Source organism: Siphateles boraxobius, unplaced genomic scaffold (assembly GCF_051911475.1).
Source record: "Siphateles boraxobius isolate OS27281-9 unplaced genomic scaffold, OSU_SipBor_1 13, whole genome shotgun sequence".
NCBI lineage: Eukaryota > Metazoa > Chordata > Actinopteri > Cypriniformes > Leuciscidae > Siphateles > Siphateles boraxobius.
Window position 1 is genome coordinate 9,448,285 of NW_027508733.1, and position 27,303 is coordinate 9,475,587.

At 38.8% G+C, this 27,303-nt stretch overlaps 1 protein-coding gene and 2 long non-coding RNA genes across 3 annotated transcripts; 2 read left to right on the forward strand and 1 right to left on the reverse strand.

Annotated features, from left to right (window-relative positions):
• The first annotated feature begins 6,412 nt into the window (after positions 1-6,412).
• On the forward strand, positions 6,413-8,884 carry LOC143735372 (uncharacterized). Its single transcript, XR_013203137.1, has 3 exons — positions 6,413-6,537; positions 7,739-7,812; positions 8,292-8,884. It is a non-coding gene; the product is annotated as an uncharacterized LOC143735372 (long non-coding RNA).
• A 3,196-nt stretch (positions 8,885-12,080) lies between these two features.
• LOC143735287 (uncharacterized) lies at positions 12,081-17,281 on the reverse strand. The gene is made up of 5 exons (XM_077225417.1): positions 16,941-17,281; positions 15,740-16,063; positions 13,955-14,293; positions 13,523-13,620; positions 12,081-13,256 (listed from the first exon to the last, which is right to left on the reverse strand). The coding sequence occupies exons 1-5, from the start codon at positions 16,978-16,980 to the stop codon at positions 13,239-13,241; spliced, it is 819 nt and encodes a 272-aa protein (XP_077081532.1). The 5' UTR covers positions 16,981-17,281; the 3' UTR covers positions 12,081-13,238.
• On the forward strand, positions 17,183-20,736 carry LOC143735364 (uncharacterized). The gene is made up of 2 exons (XR_013203128.1): positions 17,183-17,455; positions 18,361-20,736. It is a non-coding gene; the product is annotated as an uncharacterized LOC143735364 (long non-coding RNA).
• Positions 20,737-27,303: the final 6,567 nt, after the last annotated feature.

The window sequence follows — 27,303 nt, forward strand, 5'->3', positions numbered from 1 at the left end:
TCGCATTATAGTGAATCACGGCTGTTTACGAACCCATATAATGGCAAATTCGGGTTCCTTTATAGGCGCTCTGACGCGTGACTACGCGGTGATAGCTGATTGGCGCACACGTCAGAGGCGCCTTCGCCATTGGATGTGCAGTTGCTGCAGCACAGCCAATGAGTGAGCCAGTCTCGCACTGTGCTCGCTGTGCAGCTGCAATGCGTTTTATATAAAAGCTTCAATAATCTGAGGAAAATAATTTCCCCACTGCGTATAGCTACACAATACGAAGTGACCGTTCTCGAAAGGGAACCGAGGTTACGTTAGTAACCGAGTACGGTAGAACTTTGTTAAAAAAAAAACATAATTTAATTATAACATAAACAACAGCAATTAAGTCAATAGAACAAAAGTGCTTTTTTTAACAGTGAGTGTAAATTTCACATTCCCTTATTTACTAGACCTGAGAGTTTTCCATCAGCTTTCATTATCCAGATACAGTATTCAAATATTTTACAATAAAATCTGATTTTTTTTTTTTTTTGGTAAAATAAACATATGCATATGTCACCGGTGCGGGCCGGGGCGGACTCGGATGACCAGCCACCCCTGACTTAGACACCACCGTGAGGAGCCGACACCATGGCACCGCAACAGATGGACAACGCAGACCAGAGATAAGTTCAAAGGAATAACAATCTTTATTGAACACAATATATCAACGAGCAGAAACTTGATAGACTTCAGTGTCCTCTAGATCTTCTTCGGCCACGAGTAGGTGCTGATCGAACGTCACAGTTTCGCCCTGACGGCAACTTCACCAAGGATACGGCTCACTTCAGGACTCGGACAGTAAGTAAGAAGGTAAGAATTCTTCTCAGTCTAGGATACTTTCGTCAGTGCACAGTAGTGAGACAGTGGTTTAAAAGCTTACTTCACCAGCGATGCTGCATACTTCCAGACTCAGACGGTAAGTAGGAAGGTAAGGACTCTTCTCAGTATAGAATACTATCGTCAGTGCACAGTAGTGAAACAATGATTTAAAAGCTTACTTCACCAACAATGTTGCATAATTCCAGACTCAGACGGTAAGTAGGAAGGGAAGGATTCTTTTCAGTATAGGATACTTTCGTCAGTGCACAATAGTGGGAGACAGTGGTTTAAAAGCTTACTTCACCAGCAATGCTGCATACTTCCAGACTCAGACGGTAAGTAGGAAGGCAAGGACTCTTCTCAGTATAGAATACTTTCGTCAGTGCACAGTAATGGGACAATGATTCAAAGGCTTATTCCACCAGCGATGCTGCACACTTCTAGACTCAGACGTAATATTTTACCATGAAAAGTAATTCATCCAATACTGAGACAATATTCTTCTGTTTTTACATATTTAACACAGTAAGGCAAATAATTGTGTGCAATGTGAATGCATAAGTCTATTAAAACAATTATTAAATTAAAGTTGGAATAACTCAGTTTCAATTGGAAAGATGAGGAGCTGCTCATAATGAGTAACAGTAAACAACAATGAGCTTCACTCACAGTAACCATTTCATTCCTTCCTGCCGCGGTGCATGCTGGGAACTTGAGTACCAGCAAGGATTTTTTTTAAAGTGTGTGTGCGTGTGCGTGTGCGTGTGCGTGTGCGTGTGTGTGTGTGTGTTAGGAGGGTCAGACTCTGTCCAGGGAGGACTTGTTCACATGCCACATTACTAGCGCTACTGTTTTTACGCAGAAAATGTTTCACATGTGTGTTTTGTTCTGTTTGTGCTTCTGCCGTCTAATCGGTAAGTTATAGTTTCTGTAATTTATTCACATCTCAGAGTAATAAACTCCTGCTGCAGTTCAAATTAGATTATTTTCATCCACTGTGATCAAATATATCTTGTTGTTTTAGGTATTTTAATTTTAATGATTACAAATACAAATCCTCCGCAGAAATAAAAAAAAATAAAAAAAATCTAAATAATTTTAAATACTCCTGCAGAAATCAATCATAAACAACTACAAAAGTAAAATTCAGTAATAAAAAATGTGTTGAATATATTTAGCATATTTAAACTTGTACTTTCAAGCTATATTTAATTTAACATATACTTTTTAATTTTGCTCTACAGTAGATAATTTTAAAACACATTAAAGATCAAATTACTGATTCATATATGTGACTTTTCATTTTGTTTGGTGTCTTTGCTGCTGTTAAAGGTTACAAACTGATCTCAGGCTTTCTAAACCAACAACAGCATTAATCTGAAAACCTGTTCATGTTCATCAGGTGTGTTTGCTGCCGAAACAAATGAAATACAGTCAGTGTCAGTGATGGAGGGAGATTCTGTCACTCTAAACTCCGATGTTACTGAAATACATGAAGAATACTATAACATACTGTGGAAATATGGAACTCAAAAGTATCTTATAGTTGAAATCAGTAGAAAATATGGGATCATCACATCTGATATTCTTGATGGGAGATTCAGAGACAGACTGAAGCTGGACGATCAAACTGGATCTCTGACCATCACAAACACCACAACTGAACATACTGGAGTTTATCAACTAGTGATAAGTGGAACAAACACGACATCAAAGATATTCAATGTTTCCGTTTCTGGTGAGATGTAATTCCTCTTTTGCTTCTTGTTTTATTAGCTATTTACATATTGAAATGTTTAATTATGCTAGAGATGACACACACAATCACCGCTCATCAACACAATGAACCGAAAATAACAATGTAGATTTATCCATATTTCTGCTTATTTATCTCATCTTTCTCAGCTCGTCTGCCTGTCCCTGTCATCATCAGTAACTCTTCACAATGTTCTTCTTCATCATCATCATCAAATTGTTCACTGGTGTGTTCAGTGTTGAATGTGGGTCATGTGACTCTCTCCTGGTACGCAGGAATCAGTGTATTGTCCAGCATCAGTGTGTGTGATCTCAGCATCAGTCTCTCTCTACCTCTGGAGGTGGAATATCAGGATAAAAACACCTACAGCTGTGTGCTGAACAATCCCATCAGCAACCAGACCACACATCTGGACATCAACACACTCTGTCACACATGTGCAGGTACCACAGCACTGATGATATATGTGATTAAAAAGATTTAAGTGTGTGTGATGACAAACACACTCACTAACTTTATTAGATTTATCTGTAACACTTTAGAAGAATGATCTGCCATTAATAAGTAAGGAGGAAAATGCAGGACTAATGAGTAGTACTACATTAAAACTTCAGCACTACTTTTAACTAATATGGAAACAAGCTTAAAGTTTCACTTTAATTTAAGAGTCGAGATCACTAGTAGTCCTTGAAGAGTGACTAGTACTTGAGTAATGGTGATGCATTTTATGAATACATTGAGCGTAAAAAAAGACAATTGCTAACCTCTCAGACTGTCACAGGTGAAGACTGGACAGAACATGATTGTGACATAACGCCCCCTCGGATAGGCGCGTCCTTTTGCCGTGATGGCAACAAAAGTTACAAAAAACAGAAAAAAGGCGGAGGCTTAGGTGGAGGGCGTGGGGCTGGTGACGGATTGGACCCTGGGGGCATCGGCCACGGGCACCATAGTGGCGCAGACGGGGGGAGGATCCAGGGAGGAGTCCAGACAAAGGGGGCGGATGGAATCCTGGGGCCGATCGGCGGAAGCGAAACCATGGTGAGAGGTGGAGGAACCGGTGGAACCGAGCGGCTGATGGACCATGGCGACATCGAAGACCCAGAAGGCGGGAGCTGAGCAGCTGATCCGCGGGACTGAGGCAGTGACATGGGGACGGCCGACGGGGAGGTCAGAGGAAGGGAGGAGTCCAGGGGTGCTGAAGGGGTGCAGGGTGAGGGTGCAGCCCGAATCCCAGAAGTCCGTGGCTGAAGCTGGACGTCGACCTCCGAAGGCCGACCTGGAGTGGCGATCGAACCCAGCGGAGCTTCCGGGCAGACGGACCGCGGAGGTGATGAAGGAGTGGTGGGTCGAGGTGGAGGCAACGGGCTGACAGGTAGAGATGGAGGTGTGGGCCCTGAGGACTGAGGTGCAGAAGGGGACTCGGCCTCTAGCCGAGCTGGTGGCAGGGAGCCAGAGGCGTGGAGGATGAGCCACACGGATACTTTGGTGGCAGAGCCGAGGAGCTCGACAACACCAGTGGTGCCGACGGATCCAGGGGGCTGGCCGTGACCAGTGATGGAGACGGGGTAAGGACATGCAGGGATATGGGCAGAAGATTGGCAGACGGGACCGGCGACAAAGAAGATGATGATTCGAGGGTGGGGACTTGGGAGGGAATAGGATCCGCGGACCACAGGTCTATTAAGTCCGCTCCTGGCTCTGCGATGGACCTCCTCGCTTGCGTCAACTCCAGGGCTCTGAAGATCTCAGGCTCTAGCTCTGGCATTACCTCTGTGGGCACCTCGGGCTCGCTGGCTGGAGAAGGGAGGCCACCATTCCTGAGCATCCAGTCCAGGTACCTCAGATATGGCCGGCTCTCTGGGTGAAGGAGAAGTTGTAGCAGCGTGGTTGAGTCCATCATGTTAAATTATCTCGTTTTGAAAGGTTGGTTATTCTGTCACGGCTTGGCAGACGAAGAAAACAGATGACGTTGATTAAAAACGATAGTCAGGTTTAATTGTAACAAACCGATGAACAGAATGTAACAGAGTGTAACATCAACATGTATACACAAACAATAACCAACGAGGGACTGAACTGAACAGGAATAATATATACACAGGAGGAAATGAAGAAACAAACTAGACACAGGTGGATGAAGGTTAACTAATTAGGGACTAACAAGAATAGTTGAAGTCTAGACAGAACATAATTGTGAGACACGTTAATGTTGTGATTAGTAATTAATTAGTAATTCTTTATAATTTGTGATAATTACCTATTATCTGTGCCAATCTCATTAAGTTATTATTGATTACCTAATGATGAACAATCTTAGTCCAAAATTCGAAATTACTTACTGATTAGTTATTGTTTCCATATTAGTTAATAGTAAAAGTTGAAGTATTAATGTAGTAATCATTAGGCAAGGCAAGGCAGGTTTATTTATATAGCACATTTCATACACAATGGTGAGTCAAAGTGCTTTACAGAAGGAATAAAAATAACTAAAACAGTTTAGAATAAAAAGGAAATAAAATACAGTGCAAACTGTCGGACGAATAGTGGCACAGTGCTCATTCATTTAATGCACAGCTAAACAGAAGTATTTTGAGTCTGGATTTGAATGTGACTACTGTATGAGCACATCTGATCTCTTCTGGAAGCTGGTTCCAGCTGCGGCTGGCATAGTAGCTAAAGGCGGACTCGCCATGCTTAGAGTGAACCCTTGGTATTTCTAGCTGATGTGATTTAATGATCTGAGTGATCTGTTGGGTTTAGTGATTATATCTGCAATGTATTGAGGTCCTAGGCCTTGAGTTATTAATATACCAGTTATAATATTTTTAAAATAAATGTAACTGGAAGTCAGTGCAAAGACCTGAGGACTGGTGTGATGTGTTCATATTTTCTGGTTCTGCATTCTGTATGAGCTGTAACTGTCTTATGGTCTTTTTGGGAAGGCCAATGAGGAGTCCATTACAATAATCCACCAAGTCCTGCATTAGTCCTGCATAGTTACTTATTAATGACGGACCATTATACTAAAGTGTTACAGATTTATCCATATTTCTGCTTTTTCTGTCATGTTTTTCAGCTTGTCTGCCTGTTCCTGTCATCAGCAGTAACTCTTCACAATGTTCTTCATCATCATCATCATCATCATCATCAAATTGTTCACTGGTGTGTTCATCAGTGTTGAATGTGAGTGATGCGACTCTGTCCTGGTACGCAGGAATCAGTGTATTGTCCAGCATCAGTGTGTGTGATCTCAGCATCAGTCTCTCTCTACCTCTGGAGGTGGAATATCAGGATAAAAACACCTACAGCTGTGTGCTGAACAATCCCATCAGCAACCAGACCACACATTTGGACATCAACACACTCTGTCACACATGTGCAGGTACCACAGCACTGATGATATATGTGTGTATTTACTGACCTGATCTCTGTCTTCTGTTGTAGATCAGACTGATGTATTCACTTCTTTCTTTATCATTAGAGAACCAGTCGGACCTTCTCCTTCTCTTCCTCCAGTCTCAGTGTCTCTGATAGTGTTGATCTCTGCTGGATCTCTGATGATTGTTGCTGTAGTCGTTGGGATCTTCTGCATCTGCAAAAAACAAAGAAAAAGAGATCAAGAAGGCAAATTTTACCTTCTATTTATAATACTTCACCATTTTATAATTTAATCATAACTATTTTCATAATTTTGTTTTTAACACCATCTAGTTCCTTTTCATTTTGCATGTGTAAAGTTGCAGCTAATGCTCAAATTAAAGTATCTATGAATAATGATTTGTTAGGCATCTTCTACCCAGACCACCGCCCGAATAAAGAAGTATGTCGAAGAGTTCCTCGACCTTGCCCATCTGGTGCCCTGGAACGAGGGGACACTCAAGACCGTCTTCTGGACGGGTTTGGACAACTATTATTTTCACAAGGTACCTGCAGCTACTACCACATGTTCCCTAACCAGTTACAATGATTATGTGCTGTGGCTGAGTCGTTCTCCTCTCACAGTCGGTAAGGTGGATGAGGATGCCATCACCACTCAGTCACAGTCACCCAGGTTCATGTCAGTCTGTGATCCCACTCCAGAGTCTCGTCCCGCCGAGACCACCCTTCCAGAGTCTCATCACGCAAAGGCCACCCTTCCAGAGTCTCGTCCCACGGAGGCCACCCTTCCAGAGTCTCGTCCCGCCAAATTCACCCTTCCCGAGTTGCGTCCCGCCGAGGCCACCTTTCCAGAGTCTCCAACTACTTAAGGACTCACTTCACCACTGTTCACTGTTCGGTCTCATTCGTTGGTTGGAAAGAGGACTACTCACCTTACCTCCTATGAGCTACCTGACTTCTCCAATGTTCTCAAAGTCTCCAGCGTTCTCCAAGTCTCCAGCGTTCTCCAAGTCTCCAGCGTTCTCCAAGTCTCCTGCGTTCTCCAAGTCGCCAGCATTCTCCGAGTTGCCAGCGTTCTCCGAGTCTCCAGCATTTTCCAAGTTTTCAGCGTTCTCCAAGTCTCCTGCGTTCTCCAAGTCATCAGCGTTCTCCAAGTCTCCAGCGTTCTCCAAGTCTCCAGCGTTCTCCAAGTCTCCAGCGTTCTCCAAGTCTCCAGCGTTCTCCAAGTCTCCAGCGTTCTCCAAGTCTCCAGCGTTCTCCAAGTCTCCAGCGTTCTCCAAGTCTCCAGTGTTCTCCAAGTCTCCAGTGTTCTCCAAGTCTCCTGCGTTCTCCAAGTCTCCTGCGTTCTCCAAGTCTCCAGCGTTCCCCAAGTCTCCTGCGTTCTTCCTGTCTCCAGGGTTCTCCATGTCTCCAGCATTCTGTTCACCAGCCCTGATGTTGTCAATAAACTTCCTGTTTGCATTCATATCCATCTCTTGAGTATGCTTTCGTAACACCTGGGTTTGCTTTATAAAATATTTGTAAAAGTGTCTTTCTAAATGTAATGATATACACAAACTCTGTAACTTTTGTGTGTGTGTAAAAGTTATAGGCTTAATGTCAAATTAAAATTATTAATGTAATTTTTAAAAACTGAAGTTTAACATTTAATGAAATGCATTAATGCTTTATCTGACACTACAGCCATAATAAGAACACATATGTTGTAAATAAACTGTTTTAATGCATATATTATTGTTGTTGTAGAAACAGAAGAGACTCGTGCAGAAGAGATCACTTACGTAGATCCAGTGTTCTACAAAAGAAACGCAAATAAATCAGTAAGACTTTATTATTAATATATGTTTGTGTTTGAGACGAGATGACGGTGAGACGACAGTAATCCACAAGGTGACGAATAATCCACGGAACGACAAGCAACAGGAACACAAGGCAGGAACACGAAGACTGGGTCACCAACACCGACAACATCAAACAACGATCTGACAAGGATGAGAAGACAACGGTGAGCATATAAAGCGTGGTGAGAGTGCCTGCAGCTGGTGATGTAATGATGATCAGCTGGAGCGGATTAGGTAATGACATACATTCACGCCCACTACACACGTGCACTCATACAACAACATAAACACAAGACTAGAAGGGACAGTGAATGTGTCTACCGTGACAGATAAATGTTATTAGAAAACACTATTTATCACATTCTCAATCTTCAGGATGAACCAACTATCTATTATTGTTATCATTATTGTTATCTTGTGTTATATGTCTGTTTTTTTTGTTTGTTTTGTTTTTACAGAAAGTTGAAGAGCATGATCATGTGGATTATGCACCTCTCACAATAAGATGAACAAAAAAAGTGTTTTTCGAAGTACAAGACCCAACTGTGTGACCTGTGACAACCATGGCGTGAATGCAGCAGAAGCTCCAACCCTATTAAACATCTGACCAAGCTAATCAAGTCCTTCAGGCTTATTTGAAAACTACAGGTATGTGTGTTGAAGGAGGGTTGGAACTAAACTCTGCAGGACAGTGGTCCTCCAGGAGCAGGGTTGAAGAACTCTGATCTAAACCTTATGGCTCATTGGAGCAGTGATATTTGTGACTCTTAAATTCCTAAAGTCAACATGTGTAAATCTCATGAAAAAAGTGCAAAATGTAGATGCAAAACACGTCAAAAGGATTGGAGACTCTGCTGTGGTCTCAATTATTACCTCTGTACACAAATGTAGTTTGATATGTTGTGCCTGAGCTTTGTGTGTTTGATGTCAGAGAGTGTGTCTGGTGTGAATAGTGTCAATAGCGTGTGGTTGAAGGGCTTTTTCCATTCCTGCTCCCATGAAAAACATTTGACTTCTGCTTTAAAACATGCTTTACAAAATACTGAACTCAGCAATGCTGGTGTTTGACAAAAAAGGTCTCAAATCAAACAAGGAAAAAAATGTGGAATATGAAAATATCTTATTACTTATATGCTCATATGCATCATGATCTTATAAACTCATGCAGTGATCGTGCAGTAAAGCAGTGCTGGCTTCAGTAGTTATTTCCCGGTCTAGCAATACTTCCTTGTAAGAAGAACTATTCTTGATTATATAAAGCTCATATCCTGTTTTTTCTGTTAATGTCTGGGTCATTTTAAGAATAAATGCAATGATTTACAAAAATGATTTATGTTTGATGTTTGTTAATATTTCATCAGTTTTGAGGAGAACCTAAAAGTAGCTAACCAACTTTTTATTCAGTTGCATAACAATGCTGCTTTCCAAAAGTAAAACGAGAAATGTCAATTTATAGTGTGAAAATTAAAATCAATTCAATTAAAATTCAGTGTGACACCTGATCTATAATGCCATGTGAAATGATCACTACATTAAAACTCCTTGATAAGACAGGGAAAACACACTTGCTTTGTTTCAGGCTTTCAAAAATGTCACCGGTGAAACATCTACTATGATACCATAAACAACTGACCATCAATGTAGAAATATTTTTTTTCCCCACATAATGGTTTAGTTACAACATCTAACAGCAGGGGTTAACAAGTCATGTTAGCCAGACAAACCTTGACCCTTTAAACAATAAAAACATCTTACAGAACAGCCGAAAGTTGGACACAGACATGAATATGGTAGCCTTGCATTACATAATGTAGACTCAGAGGAGGGTGATGGGTGATTAACAGGGTATTTATTGAAATAACAAGTGAAGAGAATGATGGATATTACGGTAGGTGACGAGGCAGATGAACACAGGAGGGAATGACACTGTGGAAGGACGAGACACTGGAGACAGGGAGATTAGTCCACTTAGCATTAACGAGACAATGAGCTGGGGTGAAGTGTGTCTATAAATAGTGTCAGATGAGGGTGATGATGAGGTGGAGGTGTGTGATTGATTGGGAATGACGTGCAGGTGGGAGTGTGATGGGAGATGAAGTGCTATTCTGTGACAGAAGCCCCCCTCCCAGAAGGCTGGTCCTCATGCAGTGTAACATCCCAGGGGTAGGAGCCCTGGAGGCTGACGTGACGAGGAAGTTGAAGCCTCCAGGACGGAGCCGGCAGCTCCAGAGACTCTGGAACGGCGGCGGCCATCTTGGGACGAGGCTCTGGAACGGCGGCGGCCATCTTGGGACGAGGCTCTGGAACGGCGGCGGCCATCTTGGGACGAGTCTCTGGAACAGCGGTGGCCATCTTGGGACGAGGCTCTGAAACGGCGGGGGCCAACTCGGGATGAGACTTTGGAACGGTAGCCATGACTGGACGAAGCTGTGGAACGGCAGCGGCCATCTTGGTATGAGACCCTGGTACGGTGGCGCTCATGATGGGACGAGACTCTGGAATGGTCTCAAGTTCACAGGTAGCCAACACCCACTACACGAAAGCCTCAAAGTTCTCTTGAGGTCCCACACCGGGCAGGCATGTCTTCGTCTCCGCAATGAGGCTTGTGTGAAAGAAAACACTCAATGAACGGTCAGGAAGGAGGTAAGGCACACCAGGTCGCGAATCGCTGCGGTTTGGGCCTCGAATCGCTGTGGTGTGGGCCTCAAGTGAAAGCTGGTTCATGGTCCTTGCAAACGAACAGTGTATGATTATGATTCAGGCAGCATTATTGTTTGTAGACCGGAGTCATCACGTGCGTATGAAGACGAGTTTGTTGAGGATCAGTGCCGATGGCTGTCGTGTCGACAACCACTTTATATGTTCTACTTATTCTCCTCAGTGCATTCATGTCAAGTTCAGCTCATTTTTCTGAGGGTGAACATTCAAATTACACTTAAACTTCAGCAATTAAATCGGCAAAATGGCAGTAGACATTTCGTTTTTGTTATACATGGTGTCTTTTTACAGTATTGCATTCATTTTTGGTACTGGAAAGAAATGTGATAGACATGTTGATCGGTGGACAAACATCTTTTGCATGAGAATGTGTCTGCTGGGTGTTTGTGGTTAATGTGAGTTTGTGTGTGCATGTCTTGACGTTTGAAGAGTCTGAGTGTGTCTGTATTTTAGTGTGAATAGCGTGTTTGGAAAGGACTTCCACAATTTGACTTTCTTTCTTTACAAAACAGTTTTTTTTTAGTTTTTTTTTTAGATTCTCTTAAATATACAAATATCACATAATTTGTCTGTGAAATATTGAAGTTCAAAAGCATGTGCAGCTTTCTATATTAATGACCTTATAAGCTTAGCTAGTTTATTTTCAACTCTAGCTTAATTATTATTTTTTTTACCAATTTAAAGAAGCTTCAAATAATACTTGATATCACACTGACGAATACAAAATTATACATTGTAAGAACAAATGCATGACTAACTGTAAGTTGTAATATTTACTATGGCATCATGCAGAAGTTCACTGGATGTTGACTGTATATAAACATTCTTTCATTAGGATGATATTGTTTTTAAAACAGTGAAGTTTTTCCAGAAACAAACTTTTTTACAACCACTAGCAGTGTAGCATGACAAACGCCAGACACCTGAATCATAATGCTGTGACTTTCACTCTATAATAAAAATAAAATGGACTCAAAGAAAACACCCTCATCAAAGAAACAAGACATAATTTGACCACTAGAGGGATGAGTGATAATTCCACAGGATAAATGTGGTATTTGCTTTGTCAAACACTTGCTATTGCTTATTATTCCTTATATTTTGTTATTATGTTCCCCACATGAAAAATAATGAAAAACAGATGCATTGCTAAACCATAAAGCAATTGGCAATGATAATCATATGTATCCACAAAATGTGTTCTGTAGTTATTGTTCCTACTATAAAAACATAATTTGAGATCTACTTCAAAGAGTGTAAGATATTTTTGTCATTTTTTTTAGTGTTGTGTCAGATACCACATTTCCATTTTACTGTAACAATCACTAACATAACTGTTATTTGCTGTTTGTTTCCCTATTTATTATTTTTTACTTTTTACAAGAACAGCATCCCACACGGTGTGCCCTTATTATATAGTGCATTATATGCCATTAATATATAAAGTGTGTACACTACAAACAGTATGCATACTGTATTAGAGAGCCATCTAGTGTCATAAGGAATTCATTATTCAAAGAATGCAGTTATGGTTGAATCAGATGATTTTAATGACATTTCTCACATGAACATAATAAAAATACATGTCTAATATTCCTCTCATGGAAAGGCACATGATTTATTCACAAAATAAAGCTCTTTATGTGCACATACAGTATCATTTACAATATTTGAAAAGCTTATTAAAAACACTGCTATAATTTATGAAACAAAATTATCTATGTCCAGCACTTATTGATTTATAGCATGGCACAATCAATTGTATTTTGTTAATTTGGCAAATAACAGCATTTTAACTCTGGCATGACAAAAAATAACATGACAAAAATAGAAAAAATTATATACAAATCCTATTGATGATGATATTTACATATCTACAATGAGTACCAAAAAAAAGACAAACCATAAAAAGGAATAAGGGAAAAAGAGTGTTGATAAAAAAAAATGCAATAAAAAAAACACCACATATTGATAATATAAAATTATAAATAAAGAAAACACTGTTAATTGCATAGAACAAAACATGCTTCATAATCAGAACAAATGGAGAAAACATCTGTAATGGATGTTCCTCGCATGAAACGCAGGACTCTGGCAGTAAGATCATCTAATCAGCACCTTATAAAATATCACAAATGAACAATTTCAGGCAAGACATTCACATAAAAGAATCGATTCAGTCCTTGAGTGTTGTTTGATTGACAGCTGCCTTCAAATGTTCACTGTTGTATTTGTCTAAAGTGCTTATGTCGTACAGTACGATCTCTGTGTGCAGTCAAATACAGTTCTTGGTCACATGTCCGTCTCTGTGAGGTTTTCTTGTAAACAGTCAGTTTTTTAGAGGATGTAAACAGACGGGACAAAATAAATGATGTCAAACAGATTATCATTAATAGGTTTCATATTAATAATGACAAGAAACAGATAATGTCTGGATCACTGTAACAGCTTAAAAAAAAACTCTGCATACTGAAAACACTTGATGACCTATTGCTGGTGAATGTTGCTTTTTTTCTTTTTCTTTTTTGGCTGATTCACTGATTATCTGTCTTTTTGTATATATATATTCACTGTCCCTTTAAATACAATTGTCAAAACAATAAGTAATGTTATGTTGCGGTTTCAGTGTTGGGACGTCCCATTAACAGCGGTCTTCGATTTGAAGATACATTCTGATTGATGCATGACTATAATACACTTCTCTTCTGAAAGAAAACATATTCACAGAAGGGAAATACATTAACAGGATTGATGATTCAGTTACACAAACACAAAAAAATATACTATAAAAATAAGATTGGAATTGTGTTTTCAAGGAATTTAGTGTGGTTTTCTTTTCTTAAATAGTAGGATGTAGATTAATCTGCACTGTCGTCTTCTGTACTGCATTAATAATGTTTCAATGCCATAGTGTGTGATGCTCTGTAATTAAAATAACAAACAATAATAATTCACACGCACACAGACTTACTTTCTTGCGCGAGTAAATCACACAAGCAGCAGCTCCAATCACAAACAGCAGAACACCGACACTTATTCCTGCTATAGCAGCTGAAGACAGAGCCACACCTGGAATGATAAAGAGAGACAGTCATATTAGATTCACTGATATTGTTGACTAATAATTACACCTTTCTGTTTTGAGTTTATTTTTATGATATTGATTCAACTGATAAATGCCGTCATTTGGAGGTGTTTTTAAAGGGACCGCAGTTACAGTAAAACAGCATCAGCACTTTCAGCTAAACACGAAACATCAATGTTCACAGGAAAAGTGATTTTATGCATTGTGCAGATAAATACAACATTAATAACAACATTATTCAAAATGTTAAACAAAACAACAAAAAAACTTTATGCACTGTATTTTAAATGCATTGGATGACTAAGGTTTTATACTTACCAGTGACAGTCACACTGAAGCTCTTGATTCTCCTAATACTGAAGCTGTGGTTGTTCCTAATGATCTCTAGTTTATAGAGTCCAGAGTGGGTGTTTGTGGTGTTTGTGATGGTCAGAGATCCAGTCTGATGATCCAGCTTCAGTCTGTCTCTGAATCTCTCTTTACACTGAACATCTGTACAGATCTGACTCTGATCTCCAGTGATTTCAGCGATGAGAATGTCATTAAAATACCACATCATCAAATAATTCGATTTTCTTGCTACAGCAGGATCTAAAGTGATAGATTCCCCCTCCTTCGGTGATATGGCTTTTAATTCATTCATCTTGGCAGCAATTTCTAACAAAAAAACAGCTGGGTTAGTATATTTTTGCCGAGAAAACAAATCTACACAACATGAAAGAACTGTGAATATCAAATTGATTACAAACTGAAAAGATACAATCACTTTATGATGGGAGATAATCATCGAACAGAGGTAATTTAGACTTTTTAATAACATAAACATTGATCAACGCACAAATGCATATAAAACAATGGTAAACGAAATCTCGAACACGCTGTCTTGATTTTTTTTGGAAGTTAAATGAGTTTAGAAATACATTAACAAATTATAACTAGTGTTGGGGTAATGCATTACAAGTAATCGAGTTACGTAATTAGATTACTTTTTCAAGTAACTAGTAAAGTAACTTTCAAATAAGTAATGCAAGTTACTTTGTTTTTACATTTATTGACTGACAGCTCTCCTGTCCACATGTTGTTGAGAGAAATCAGCCGTAAGTGCAGGGACGTTGTGTGAGCTGTGTGCAAATATGATGCTTATTGTAGATCTACTGTAAACTCTAAGGCCCTGTTTACACCTGCTATTAAGATGTGTTTTGGTTGATCGGATCTCAAGTAGATGACTTTTTTTTTGTCCACGTTCGACCCCTTCTATCCTGATTTCTTCGAGGGGAGGGTTTATGAACAGGTAAATGTTATTTTTTCAGCTCTTTTGATCTAATGGACTAAATAAGCTCTCGCAATTTACATATGAACTGCAGTAACAAGACCAGCCGAACGCTGTGAGTGTGTGTTAGAAATCAGGAATGAAGAGAGAACATTGTGCTTGGTACGCTTTTTCGTCTTCAAACCAAACTTGTGTCTTCAGCCGACAAAGTTTAAATCCCGTCTGGATAAGGCTCTTCCCATAATGTTACTGCATTAGGTCAGTAGGTGGAGAGTAGACGGTCTTTTGTGGCTGGTTGAACACATTCAACCATTTGAGCGTTTACACTACTAAAGCAATCCGGTCGTGCAATCCAGGACCACTTGTGATCCGATCAACCGAAACGCTTCTTACAGTTGTAAACAGGGCCTAAATGTGATCAGGCATTTACTCATCTCACTTGCACAAAAACAGATTCAGTATTCCTCAAAATAAATAAAAACAATGAAATGCAAACTGGTCTGCTTTAACACCAGTTTTGAGAGTGACTGAATCTCCCTCCATCACTGACACTGACACTGATACGTCACCTGTATCAACATCAGATGTACCTGAAGAAGAAAAAAACGTCAAAACTTGTTCTACAAATCATGAAGCTCGTGGGTAGATAAATATGCAAGGATTGATAATGTAACATGCAAAAAAAACATAAGAGATGGATTTGGTCACTTTCAGGTCTCTGTTTTCTAATCATTAAACCAGGACACTAAATTAAAAAGATTCATATCAAATCAGTGATCATCCATATTAAATCCCTTGAAGGAAAATGCACTGAATGACTTAATCATACTCACCAGTGACGGAAACACTGAAGCTCTTAATGCTGTCGCTGCTGCTGATGTGTAGTTTATATTCTCCAGAGTCTGTGTTTCTGGTGTTTGTGATGGTCAGAGATCCAGTCTGATGATCCAGCTTCAGTCTGTCTCTGAATCTCTCAGTGCCTTCATTACACTGAACATCTGTACAGATCTTACTGAGATCTCCATTAATTTGAGCTATACGAGTGTCATTAAAATACCATCTTATTCTGTATTGTTGGTTTGTTTGAACACCAGTGTTTAGAGTGACTGAATCTCCCTCCATCACTGACACTTCATCTGATCCAACACCGAAAACACCTGGAGAAGAATTGAACAGATCGTTTTAAATAAAAATCAGGGATAGCGGGATAAAAATACACAAGAGGAAAGTGCTGTGGAAATAAAATAATATAATACTAATGACAAATATTGCTTTTGTTTTCAAATTTACAATTGGTCTGTCCAAGTATTGAATATATCATTGTCTTTAGTTTTGCATGCATTTTTTTAACCCGTTCATCTCAATAGTAAGGCCCATTTTAAGGATATTCTAAAATAGATTTAAACTTTTATTGAAGTTGAAATAATACACAAGATAATATGAACCTTTAAATTTCTCTAAATGTACGTTTTAAATATTAGGAGATACATAATATGCTAAGTGACTGGATTTTATGATTTAATGGCAACACCCCAAGAAATGGCTAATATGTCCAATGGAAACTAATATAGTTTATTATTAAGGCCTATTAAAGCTTTACTTTTTCACAACAATAACCAGGTGGTAGCCTATATAAAGACAGTTTTAAGGAGGGGGACAAAACAGGACAAAAACAATGTGCTGCAGGGATGAAGTCAAACACCAGTAGACAATTCACCACTGGATTTTCCTATGGTTTTTTTTTTTTTAATGTTTAATATATAAGTAGCTAAAATAAGGTATGTGTTCAGTTTACCATACTAAACTGCACACACGCACACCTTATCAAATTACTTATAAGAAACACACGTTTTAGAATTAAAAACAAAAGCTTCGAAATTCGTGTGTACCACAGACTTTATTTCACTCATAAATTGAAAACCCCCACTATTTTCCCATAGGAATCTCATGTGAACCATTGACGTAACTGTTATAGTCTTCCGGGTTCCTACATCATACCCGCAGCATGCACTGTCATACAAATAAATGTCTTACCAAGCAGGAAAATGCACAGTGTGGGGAAAATTCCGAACATTTTTTTCTGCAGTTTCTCCAGAAAATAAATCAAGATTAAATATTTAGATAAATTCCTAGAGTGAAAGCGAAAGTAACGTAGGCTACAATGACGTAGCTAAAAAATACGCTGTGAAAAACAACAACACAACACAGCTTGTTTCATTTTTGCTATAATGTGAAGTTCGACGTCGAAGCTCTGAAACGAATGTAAACCAAACGGACACAGACAAAACAAACAAACAAACAAACAAAAAAAGGCTTGTGTAGATTTTGCGTTGGCTGCTCCTCGCCTTAAAGATGGTGGTGACAAGACTTGCAGTGCAGAAGAAAGGAAACGGAGCCGTACGGACGCATTTTTTTTTTTTTTATAAATACAGTGGTACATGTATAGCGTCATTGCGGAAGTTGCGGTGCATAATGAAACTGGATGACTGCACTCAATAATATCCATATGGTTTGGACACCTCTAAAAATAGCTGTCCCCAGAAATATTGGTAAGGGTACGGGCCGAGTCAATGTCTTTTTTATAATTCGTTTTTCAATGCACGTACATGAACTTTGTGAAATAAAGGACTAGGACATGATAACAAAAAAGAAAATATACAAATAACACAGTTTATTTATACATTTAAGTTTCACATAGGCCCCTTTGACTTATTTTGATGCACCCAATTGACTTAATTTACAAGTGCTTCTCAAACCTGGACATTTTGGATGTTTCTCTTATCATACACACCTATCTTGGGCCATGAAATCTCTAAATGAGCTGATGAGTCGAATCAGGTGTGTTACCAGTAGCACAGAACGTTAAAAACATAAAACATAAAAACACCATGGGAACAATAAACTGATGTTCCCAGAACGTTCTGTGAACTAAACATTAGGCTATATGAGTGAGAAATCCAAAATGTGCTTGTTTGAGTCTTTCCTTCAGAAATGGGCTTCCAATAAACAAAATGCTACACTTGGAATATTGTAGAGTTTTCTAACAGCAATTAAGTCAATCCAGTAATATATATCATAATAGAATGAAGTTACAGATTTTACTTGTAACCTCGATGTAAAGTATAGAGTGCAAACAGTGAAGTCCACTTTAAAGACGCACACCTACAAGTGCAGCGCAGAAAGGAAGGCTATAAAAACCAGCAAATAAAAAAATGCAAACTACACAATATAAACGTAACCATCCTAATCTTATATGGTCAGCTCTGGTTTCCAGTCAAAGTCTGAATAGGGCTGGGCAAAAAAAAAAATACATAGCTAGATTTTATTATTAATATTTTTTTAACACACGTTTCTATATTCTATATATTATTAAAAGCCACAAATCGATCTTTTTTCCTTTTTTTTTTTTGCAAACTTTCAACATAATATCTGATTGATGTTAATCTTGTTACAGTCTTCTCCACTAGATGTCATCCTCTTATTTACCTTGAGTGACAGCATGAAAGATGTTCCAGAGAGTTGAAGAAACTGTCACTGTCAAGGCTTGCCAATTTAAGCATTCAAGCACAAGAAGACACTACACATATGCTTTTAATGTTAATCAAACTACAAATGACAAAGAAATCACTCCATACTCTTCACTGAAACCTTTAATTAATTTGTACAATAAAGATTATGCAGTGTTATTTTACATTTGATTACTTTATTCAATATCTGTACCTGAAAACTACCGTTAGACCTACATGTTCCCTAGAACCTTAAAAGCACTGACTATTTCATTTGTATATTTGTTGTATTGTATATTTATCTGTGCTATTGAAACACTCCTGAACCTGCCTTACTACAAAATACTGAACTCAGCACTGGTGTTTAACAAAAATATCATATACTTTGTGTGCGTGATGATCTCTACTCATCCAGTGATCCTGCAGTAAAGCTATGCGACACTCTCAGGGTCATATCCTTACGAAGGTCATATCATTTTTCTGCCAGTGTCTGGGTAATTTTAAGAATAAATGCAATGTATGACTTGCATTTTATGATTTATGTTTGATGGTTGTTAATTTATTTTGTTTTCATCGGTATGGACAAGAAACTAACTAAACGCTGTAAACAGTCTTGATTTTTTTTTTTCCAGTATAGCATAACAGTGAACCTGTCCATAAAACATAGAGGTAGAAATTTATAGAGTGAGATCAAGATCATAATCAGAGAACAATCTCACTTTAAGTTTCCTTGATAGTCGTACAGTCCAGATGCAGTTATGACTCCTCAAGATTTCCACTCCTGCTTCTGTAGGATGATGATGAGGAATCAGGGAACAAAACACAGGTGTGGGAGAAGTGTTGATCCTAGAAATAATACAAACTTGTTTTTAATCTTTTTTTTTTTTTTTTTGATGAATTTCCCTAATTAGCAAATATGTAGTTAGTGCAGTGTTCTGGTGGATTCGAGGCTACCTGTTTAGTAGGCTGCCTAGGGTGCTCTTAGTGGTTGTTTACTAGTGTCAGGATCAGCCACTCATTTCCTGGGTTTACTTGGACTACATTTCCCATCATACACCTCCCTGGACTGATTACACCAAACACCATAAACCTGCACTGCACTGATTGCACACACACCTGCACTTCATTTACACACACATAAAAGCCACTTCCACACACCACTTCTCTGCGAAGTATTGCATTGCCCCTGCTTACAATTCCAAGCGTTTATCTGCTGATCTGATTACTGACCTAGGACTGTGACTGTGTACCCTGACCTCTGATCGTTCTCTGCCTATCTTGACCCGGATTGCTCTTTGGACTTTGCCTTTTGCTGCCTGCCCTGACCTTTGCCTGTGACCTCGTCTTGCTCTTTGCTCTCTCCGTTGATCCTGTCTGCTGTTGGTTTACCCTGCCTGTTGATCATTCTCAAAGCTGCAATTGGATTCCTCTGCGTCATCATTACAACTAGTGAAAGAGTCCACATCTCTGTGCTTTTCTCAGTCTCTGTGATCTTCTGGTTTGATGTCTCGGTTCCCTCCTTCAATGTGCATCTGAGGGACTTTTCACCTGATTCATCTTCATTCTGGTGTTATCTCTGGAGCACAGGACTGAAACTGTTTACACACAGATAAGAATTTTTTTTTTCAACGTCTAAGAAAAGTGATTTGAAGTCAGATTTACAGCTCATGCGGACAATATTAACTTTGATGCCGCCAATATGACATCACGTGAACACGGCTTCATCCAGGGAGATGTTCTACACAAGAACATATTTTTAATCAAATAAACAAATGAGCTGAAGTTCTTTGGGTTGACAATTAATAATTTCATAGCTGCCATGTTCTTTATCGTAAATGATATCATTCATCAAACCCATGTGTTCCCATCTAATGCTTCTGTATTGTACACTAAACTAAACCCCCCTAACTGCATTTCTATCCCAACGACCCTGCCAGTTTGTAACAGTTTTACGGTTACTTTTGTCCCGTTAGCTTTCAATTGCAATATTTAATGTCACTAGGGGACGCTCTACCAGTGAGCTACCTGGTAGCATAAAAATAAGATAAGTAGTATGAGGTAAGAAGAAGCTTTCTCACTGATGCTGTCTTATGTTTTTGCCCTGATTTGAGGAACCTGAGGTTCCTAAACTCAAATGTACTCTTAAGACTGAGCTATTGGTAGCCAAAGACGCTACTATAAAAGTCTGAACTATTTTATGTTTCCCTCGCAACTGAATGATGTACGTTACATGTTTACTGACTGTATGGCTTATTGAAACGTGGAAGTCTCTGGTCTCTTAATTCTTAATGTTGCATTAAAAGCAGGTGTTACAAGTTCAACGCTGAGATATTGTTTCCGTTTCTTTATACTTCTACATGGGCTGAAACTTAAAGAAAGTAGATAATTAAACACTCTCAGCTATAACTATGACAACACTTGACCACTAGAGGGATAAATCACATTCCCACCCAGAATAAATGTGGTATTTGCCTTGTCAAGCATCATTACTACTGCTTATATGGGTTATTAATAATATTCACTTTTTGGAAAAACAAAAAAGATCCATTGCCATAGAGCGATTGAACATGGTAATTATATTTCTCCACAAAATAATTGTTCCTATTATAATTTGAGATCTTCAAAGAGTGTAAAATAAATTTTAAATCTGGCAGCAGGTTTTTTGCTACTTTTAAGTCTGACGCAGATATAATTTTCACTTCCTGCGCCACGTTGTTTAAATAGCAAATGCATTTGTGCGCCCATGGGCTGCTGGTCTGAAAACGAGGTGTGTTCGGGCGCATTGTTGGCACAATGCTATTTTAGTGACTGAAATAGACTTTGCCATTGACCAACAAAAACCTGATCAATGGTGCAATATTTTTTTTGTTATTTAAAGAGCACGTTAGTAATTTGCGCCTATAGGCGGGTCCACAACACGCTTAAACTCTGCTTATGACACACACTCTGCTTATCACATACACAGGGCAGCAGACAAACATGCCAAATATTAAAAATAAAAGGATTACAAGGTAAAAGATTAATATTGTGTACATAAAGATATGGTGGAATCCAGCTTGTCCTGTAGATGGTCTGCTTGCGCACTTTAACCTCGCGCACGAGCTGATCCGTTTCCTCTCTGGAGACGCATTCAGTTTTTCCATTTGCAAATCCGCCATGTAAATAGTGAATCCACCATGGCGCGAATGCAACTGGCTTTTAGGGTTTCCTTCCAGGGTGTTGGATGAAAATGGTCCCAGCCTAACTGGCTGCTGTCTGTCTGTCAAAAAGGTGAAGATCAACTGACAGATGGGGGAGGGCACAGAGAGCTGGGATAATTTGGACTGGAGTAGGTTTAGAATAATGGAGTTGAAGGCCGAGCTGAAGTCCACAAGCAGGATCCTCTCAAGTCCAAGTCCCTGGATTGTCCAGGTGTTGCAGGATGTAATGCAGTCCCGTGTTGAACGCATCATCCACAGACCTGTTTGCTCGATAATCAAACGGCAGTGGGTCCAGCAAGGGTCCAGTGATGTCCTTCTGGTGGTCCAGCACCAGTCTTTCAAATGACTTCATGACCACAGACGTTAAAGCAAAAGGTCTGTAGTCAATAGGTCATCTGTGATTTTGGGTTTCTTTGGGATGAGGATGATGGTGGAGCATTTGAAGCAGGAAGGGACTTCCTCTTCCTCACCGCTCCAGTGATCTGTTGAAGATCTGTGTGAAGATAGGGGCCATGCTGGACAGCGCAGGATTTCAGAAAGACACCGTCTAGGCCTGGCGCTTTCCTTGTCTTCTGTTTCCGGAAGACCTAACACACAATCTCTTCAGTGACCCAAAGTGCAGAAAGGGGGGAGAGTGGGGGTGCTGGACATGTTGATTGGTGTATGGAGAGAAAGTTGGAACAGGTGTTAAGTATTTGTGGAAGATTTTTATTAATCGCCTCTTGCACTGCCCAATCGACTGTGCAAGCCTCTAATATAAATAGGTTGGGGTCTCTCGTTCTACTTTTCAAAACCAGCAAATGGAAGAATTAATAAACAAATATTGGCGCTGAGTTTGGAAATGTATAAGATTTATTGTTCCCACCTGGGTGGCGAGCTATACGAAAACTGTATAAAAAGATTGTTTGAGAGTCCGGCAATTGTGTTTCTGCAGACCAACTCGGTTTTATTCTGGCATTAAGACTTCAAGAGAGATATTTCACAGAATGAAAGAAGACACTACATGTGAGACCGGGTTTTTCAAACCTGCAACAGAGTGGTGCAGGTATGATGTCACTTTGTAGGTAAAAATGCGGAAGCGAGTTACATTTTAGCTCTTCCAGTTCCATTGTCCCAAAGTCAATGGGTTTTTTGAATAGGGTTTTGGTTAAATGGCTGAAATAAGGTCTGAAGTGAACACAAGCTCATGACACTTTCACACTTTATTCTACGACATAAAATACATCAATATTATCCCACTCGTGATTGTTAGGCTGATACGTTTCTTGAAAAAGGCGGTTGTTTAAAAGTGGCTAAATGGGACTAGAGAGGCTGTCGAGGAGATTAAACGTCATCATGCCAAAAATATAAACTCAGTCCACTTTTACAGCATCGTTATGATTATAATCTTGATCATATAAACTATTCTAACTCATAAGTTCTAGGAAATTGTTTTTATATAAAAACTGAAAGAGTTGTCGGAAGCTTAGTGATGGTGATGATTTTCTTCACCCGTTTATTGTCCAGTAAGTGAAAATGGTGAGACGTACACAATGGATGATAATGTATAGTATGCATACAAGCCTTATGAAAGTGAAATGAAAGTGAAGGCAGAGTAGTAACACATAACTGGAATTTGTCCTCTGCATGTAACCCATCCAAGTAAGTGCTCACACTCACACATTAGAAGCAGTGAGTCGTGAACACACACAAACATACACTGTAAACAGTGGACACACACACCTGGGCAGTGGGCTGCCATTTTTGCAGTGGCACCCAGGGAGTGATTGCGGGTTTGATGCCTTGATTAAGGCACCACATCCCTCGGATTACCAGTCTGATTCTCTAACCATTAAGTCACTACTGCCCACCGCTAGAGCACCTTCTAGAGTCATACCCAGAAATCAGCTACATATATTAAAATTACAGTTAATTACACACTGGGTTTATATTGTTAAGGACTGAGTTGAACAGTTGGCTTGAGTAAAGGTCAAAAGGTGAATCCTTTGATAAATTACACTTTTCTACATTGATCATCAGTTTTATGATATTGATTGAACTGATAAATGGCTCCATCCTGTGTGTTTTTGAAGAACAGCATCATCACTGTGAGCTCAACAGGAAACACTATTTTAGTGATGATATGTGTGACAAATCAGGATGTGCGTCCAACAGTATATTTACATGAGTTTGGGCGTGAGCTCTACACTTTAAAAACGACTATGATTAAAAGGAAATTCTATTCCTGGCATTTCTAATTTCACATTTTATTCAGTGTGTTACTCACCGATTATTAATACTATATGTGGAATGTAGCAATTTCTGAGAGAAAATTGTTTTGGGAAAGGCAGCATTAATCTGAATTGAATATTGGGCTGATTTCAAAATACTACGCTTTATTTGAACACTCCTTAAGAGAAAAATGCATGCAATGACTAAATTACACTTACTTACAACAAGAACACTGAAGCTCTTTATGATTCTGCTGATGGTCATCTGTAGTTTATAGAGTCCAGAGTCTGTGTTTCTGGTGTTTGTGATGATCAGAGATCCAGTCTGATGATCCAGCTTCAGTCTGTAAATGTAACACATGCAAACAAACAGCAGAAGAACATCATTGATTCACACTTTCATTCTTACACAAACATACACGAGTCTCATGATCTTCAACAACTTAATGATCATTGAAAACACATCCTGATTTCTAAGCATGCCAGTACAATCTCTAGAATGTGAATGTTTTTTTACTAAGATGATATAAAAAACAAAAGAATAAATAACTTTATAAACTAAACTTGTGAATGGCACTGTTAAATATCTTCATTGTATTTCTATTGTTTTTCTGTCAACAGTTTCTCATCATGTTGCTGTAGATTAAAGTTTAAAGCTGTTCATATAGAGGCAGGACAGGAAGAAACTCTTCACCTACAAACACACACACACACACACACACACACACACACACACACACACACACACACACACACACACACACACACACACACACACACACACACACACACACACACACACACACACACACACACACACACACACACATAAACACACACACACACACACACACACACACACACACACACACACACATAAACACACACACACATAAACACACACACACACACACACACACACACACACACACACACACACACACACACACACACACACACACACACACACACACACACACACACACACACACACATAAACACACACACACACACACTGAATGTTAACTCTCTCATGCACATGACGTTTGTCCACCAAAAAAACAAAACCGCAACAGGTTTCAGTTTGACTCAGAAGACGAACGTCAGTAAAACTGCCACTATGAGATCATACACGCTTTTAACTTTGTATTGTTTTTCATAAGAAGGTTTGAAGAACTATAATAACTATCATATGCAAATGCAGCGAGTGAAACTAGGAGGGTCAAACTGTGTCGTGGGAGGATTCACATAGACTGAGTGTTTCCAGCAGAGAGTTTCATCACACACTGGGCTACAGAAGAAAATGTTTCACACGTTTTTCACATGCGTTTTATTCTGTTTGTGCTGGTGCCGTCTGATTGGTAAGATATAAAAACTTTTTTTTTTTCATTTAAGTACCTTTAAGATACTAATATGCATCCTTTAGGGATTAATAAGTGAAAGGGTCTCGTCCAGTCACAGCTTTTGTACCTTTTTACCAGACAGTATCTGTTCAAATGAGATTAATTTCATCTGTTATGTGTGTTACGGATGCAGACACAGGAGAGGGAGAATGATGGTGAATAGTGATGTATTGCTATATAGTGATAGAGCAGGGATGAGGTGAGCGAAAGGGAAAGTCGACTGTGAAATCCACTAACTTTGAATTCAGTCTCTGTTCAGAATTTTTAAATGGAATTTTCAGGTCTCGGGAAGGTCATGAAAATAATGGACATTTCTACAGTGATTGTAAATTTCTCTGTTTATGCTCTGTATGGAGGCCCCAGAGAGTCAAAACCTTCATTGAGTTGCTTTCAAACATCAATATATTTTCATAAAAATGTTTATACTTTTTAAATACTTCTGCAGTGATCATAAACATCAACAAAAGTCATAGAAATGCATTAGTCAAAATGTGCAGGTCTCATTTATTTAAAATAATGTACTGAAAATATCCAGCACAATCAAACGTGTAGACTACTTTCAATCTGCAGTAATTATCTATTATTTGTTTTCAATAAATTGTGTAACTTACACTGATTTTACATCAGATCATTTTAAAACAAACTAAAGATAAGGATCTATTGCACCAATACGGATTAAGTTTCAATTCTAGATTGAAGGAGCCGTATGTAAAATATTGTGGCCAAAACTGGTACTGCAATCACTTTCAAATTACTGTAGAGCGGTGTATCCCCTCCCTCTCCACCCTGACTCGAAGTTGCCAGATAGGCTGCTGGATCCAGCAGGAACGTAGGCTGCTACAAGAAGTGGTAACTAGAGCAGAGCTGGCAACCCGGATGCCGCAACACACGTGAATGGTAGATTGGATTGGATTCCGTGATTGGTAGATAGGTGGAGAGTGGCGCATCAGACCAAAACACAACATGACAACATCAACATCAGTTGAGGGCTGCAACTTCACTTTTTAAATGACAATATTGGCCGGACTACTGTTGTCAGTGATATAAGTATTTGAAATGAACATGATTTCTTAATGTCTAGTGACATATCAGGGCCATTTTATGATTAATTGAAATAAATTTCTTACATATGGCTCCTTTAAATCAAGGTTATTCTAATAAATCTGTTGCACCAAACTTTTAAAATATATATATTTTTTTTTAAATAGAAAAAAATATGCAGACTTACAGGTGAAACTCGAAAAATTAGAATATGGTGCAAAAGTTCATTTATTTCAGTAATTCAACTTACGTAAAAGCTGAAACTAATATATTATATAGACTCATTACATGCAAAGTGAGATATTTAAAGCCTTTATTTGTTATAATTTTGATGATTATGGCTTACAGCTTATGGAAACTCGAAAACTCTAATTTTTCGAGTTTCACCTGTACATTTAAACCATCATTTTGTTTGTGTTTTTTCTTTACATTTAAGATACTTTAATATCTAGGATAACTTTAATCCTGCTGCTATATTACTCCTTTTAGAAGTAACATGGCTGTAAACATTGTTGCTTTTTTCCATATCTGGGATTAATAGTGTCACGGCCCCACCGGTGGGCCCAAATCCTTTACATTTTTAAAACAGTAATATCCTATACTAAACCTAAACTAATCTTGACAAACTATATATCATTTGAAAGCTTACAATCTCTAGTTTCCATATTTGGTGATTGATTTTCAAAATAAATTACAGAGGAGCCGTAATTTATCAATTTGCAACAATAATATTTTCATACTCTTAGACCTTTATTTTGAAATAGTGATGAACATGCGTGTTCTTTTTATGTTTCTTAGAGGTTGAAATCATATCAAAATCTGCCAAACTTCTCATATTACTTCTGAATAGGATGTCTACTTCATAAATTGTATGAAAATTGTGGAAATAATGGTTCATATCACTCAAAACACATATGGAAATGGAGGCGCCCTTATATGGGCAGTAATGGAGTCTGGTTGTCATCTAGTGAAAAAGTTTGGTACTCCGCCCAAACAAAATCTTACTGAAAGCTCATTTTTTGAAATATCAACCTAAA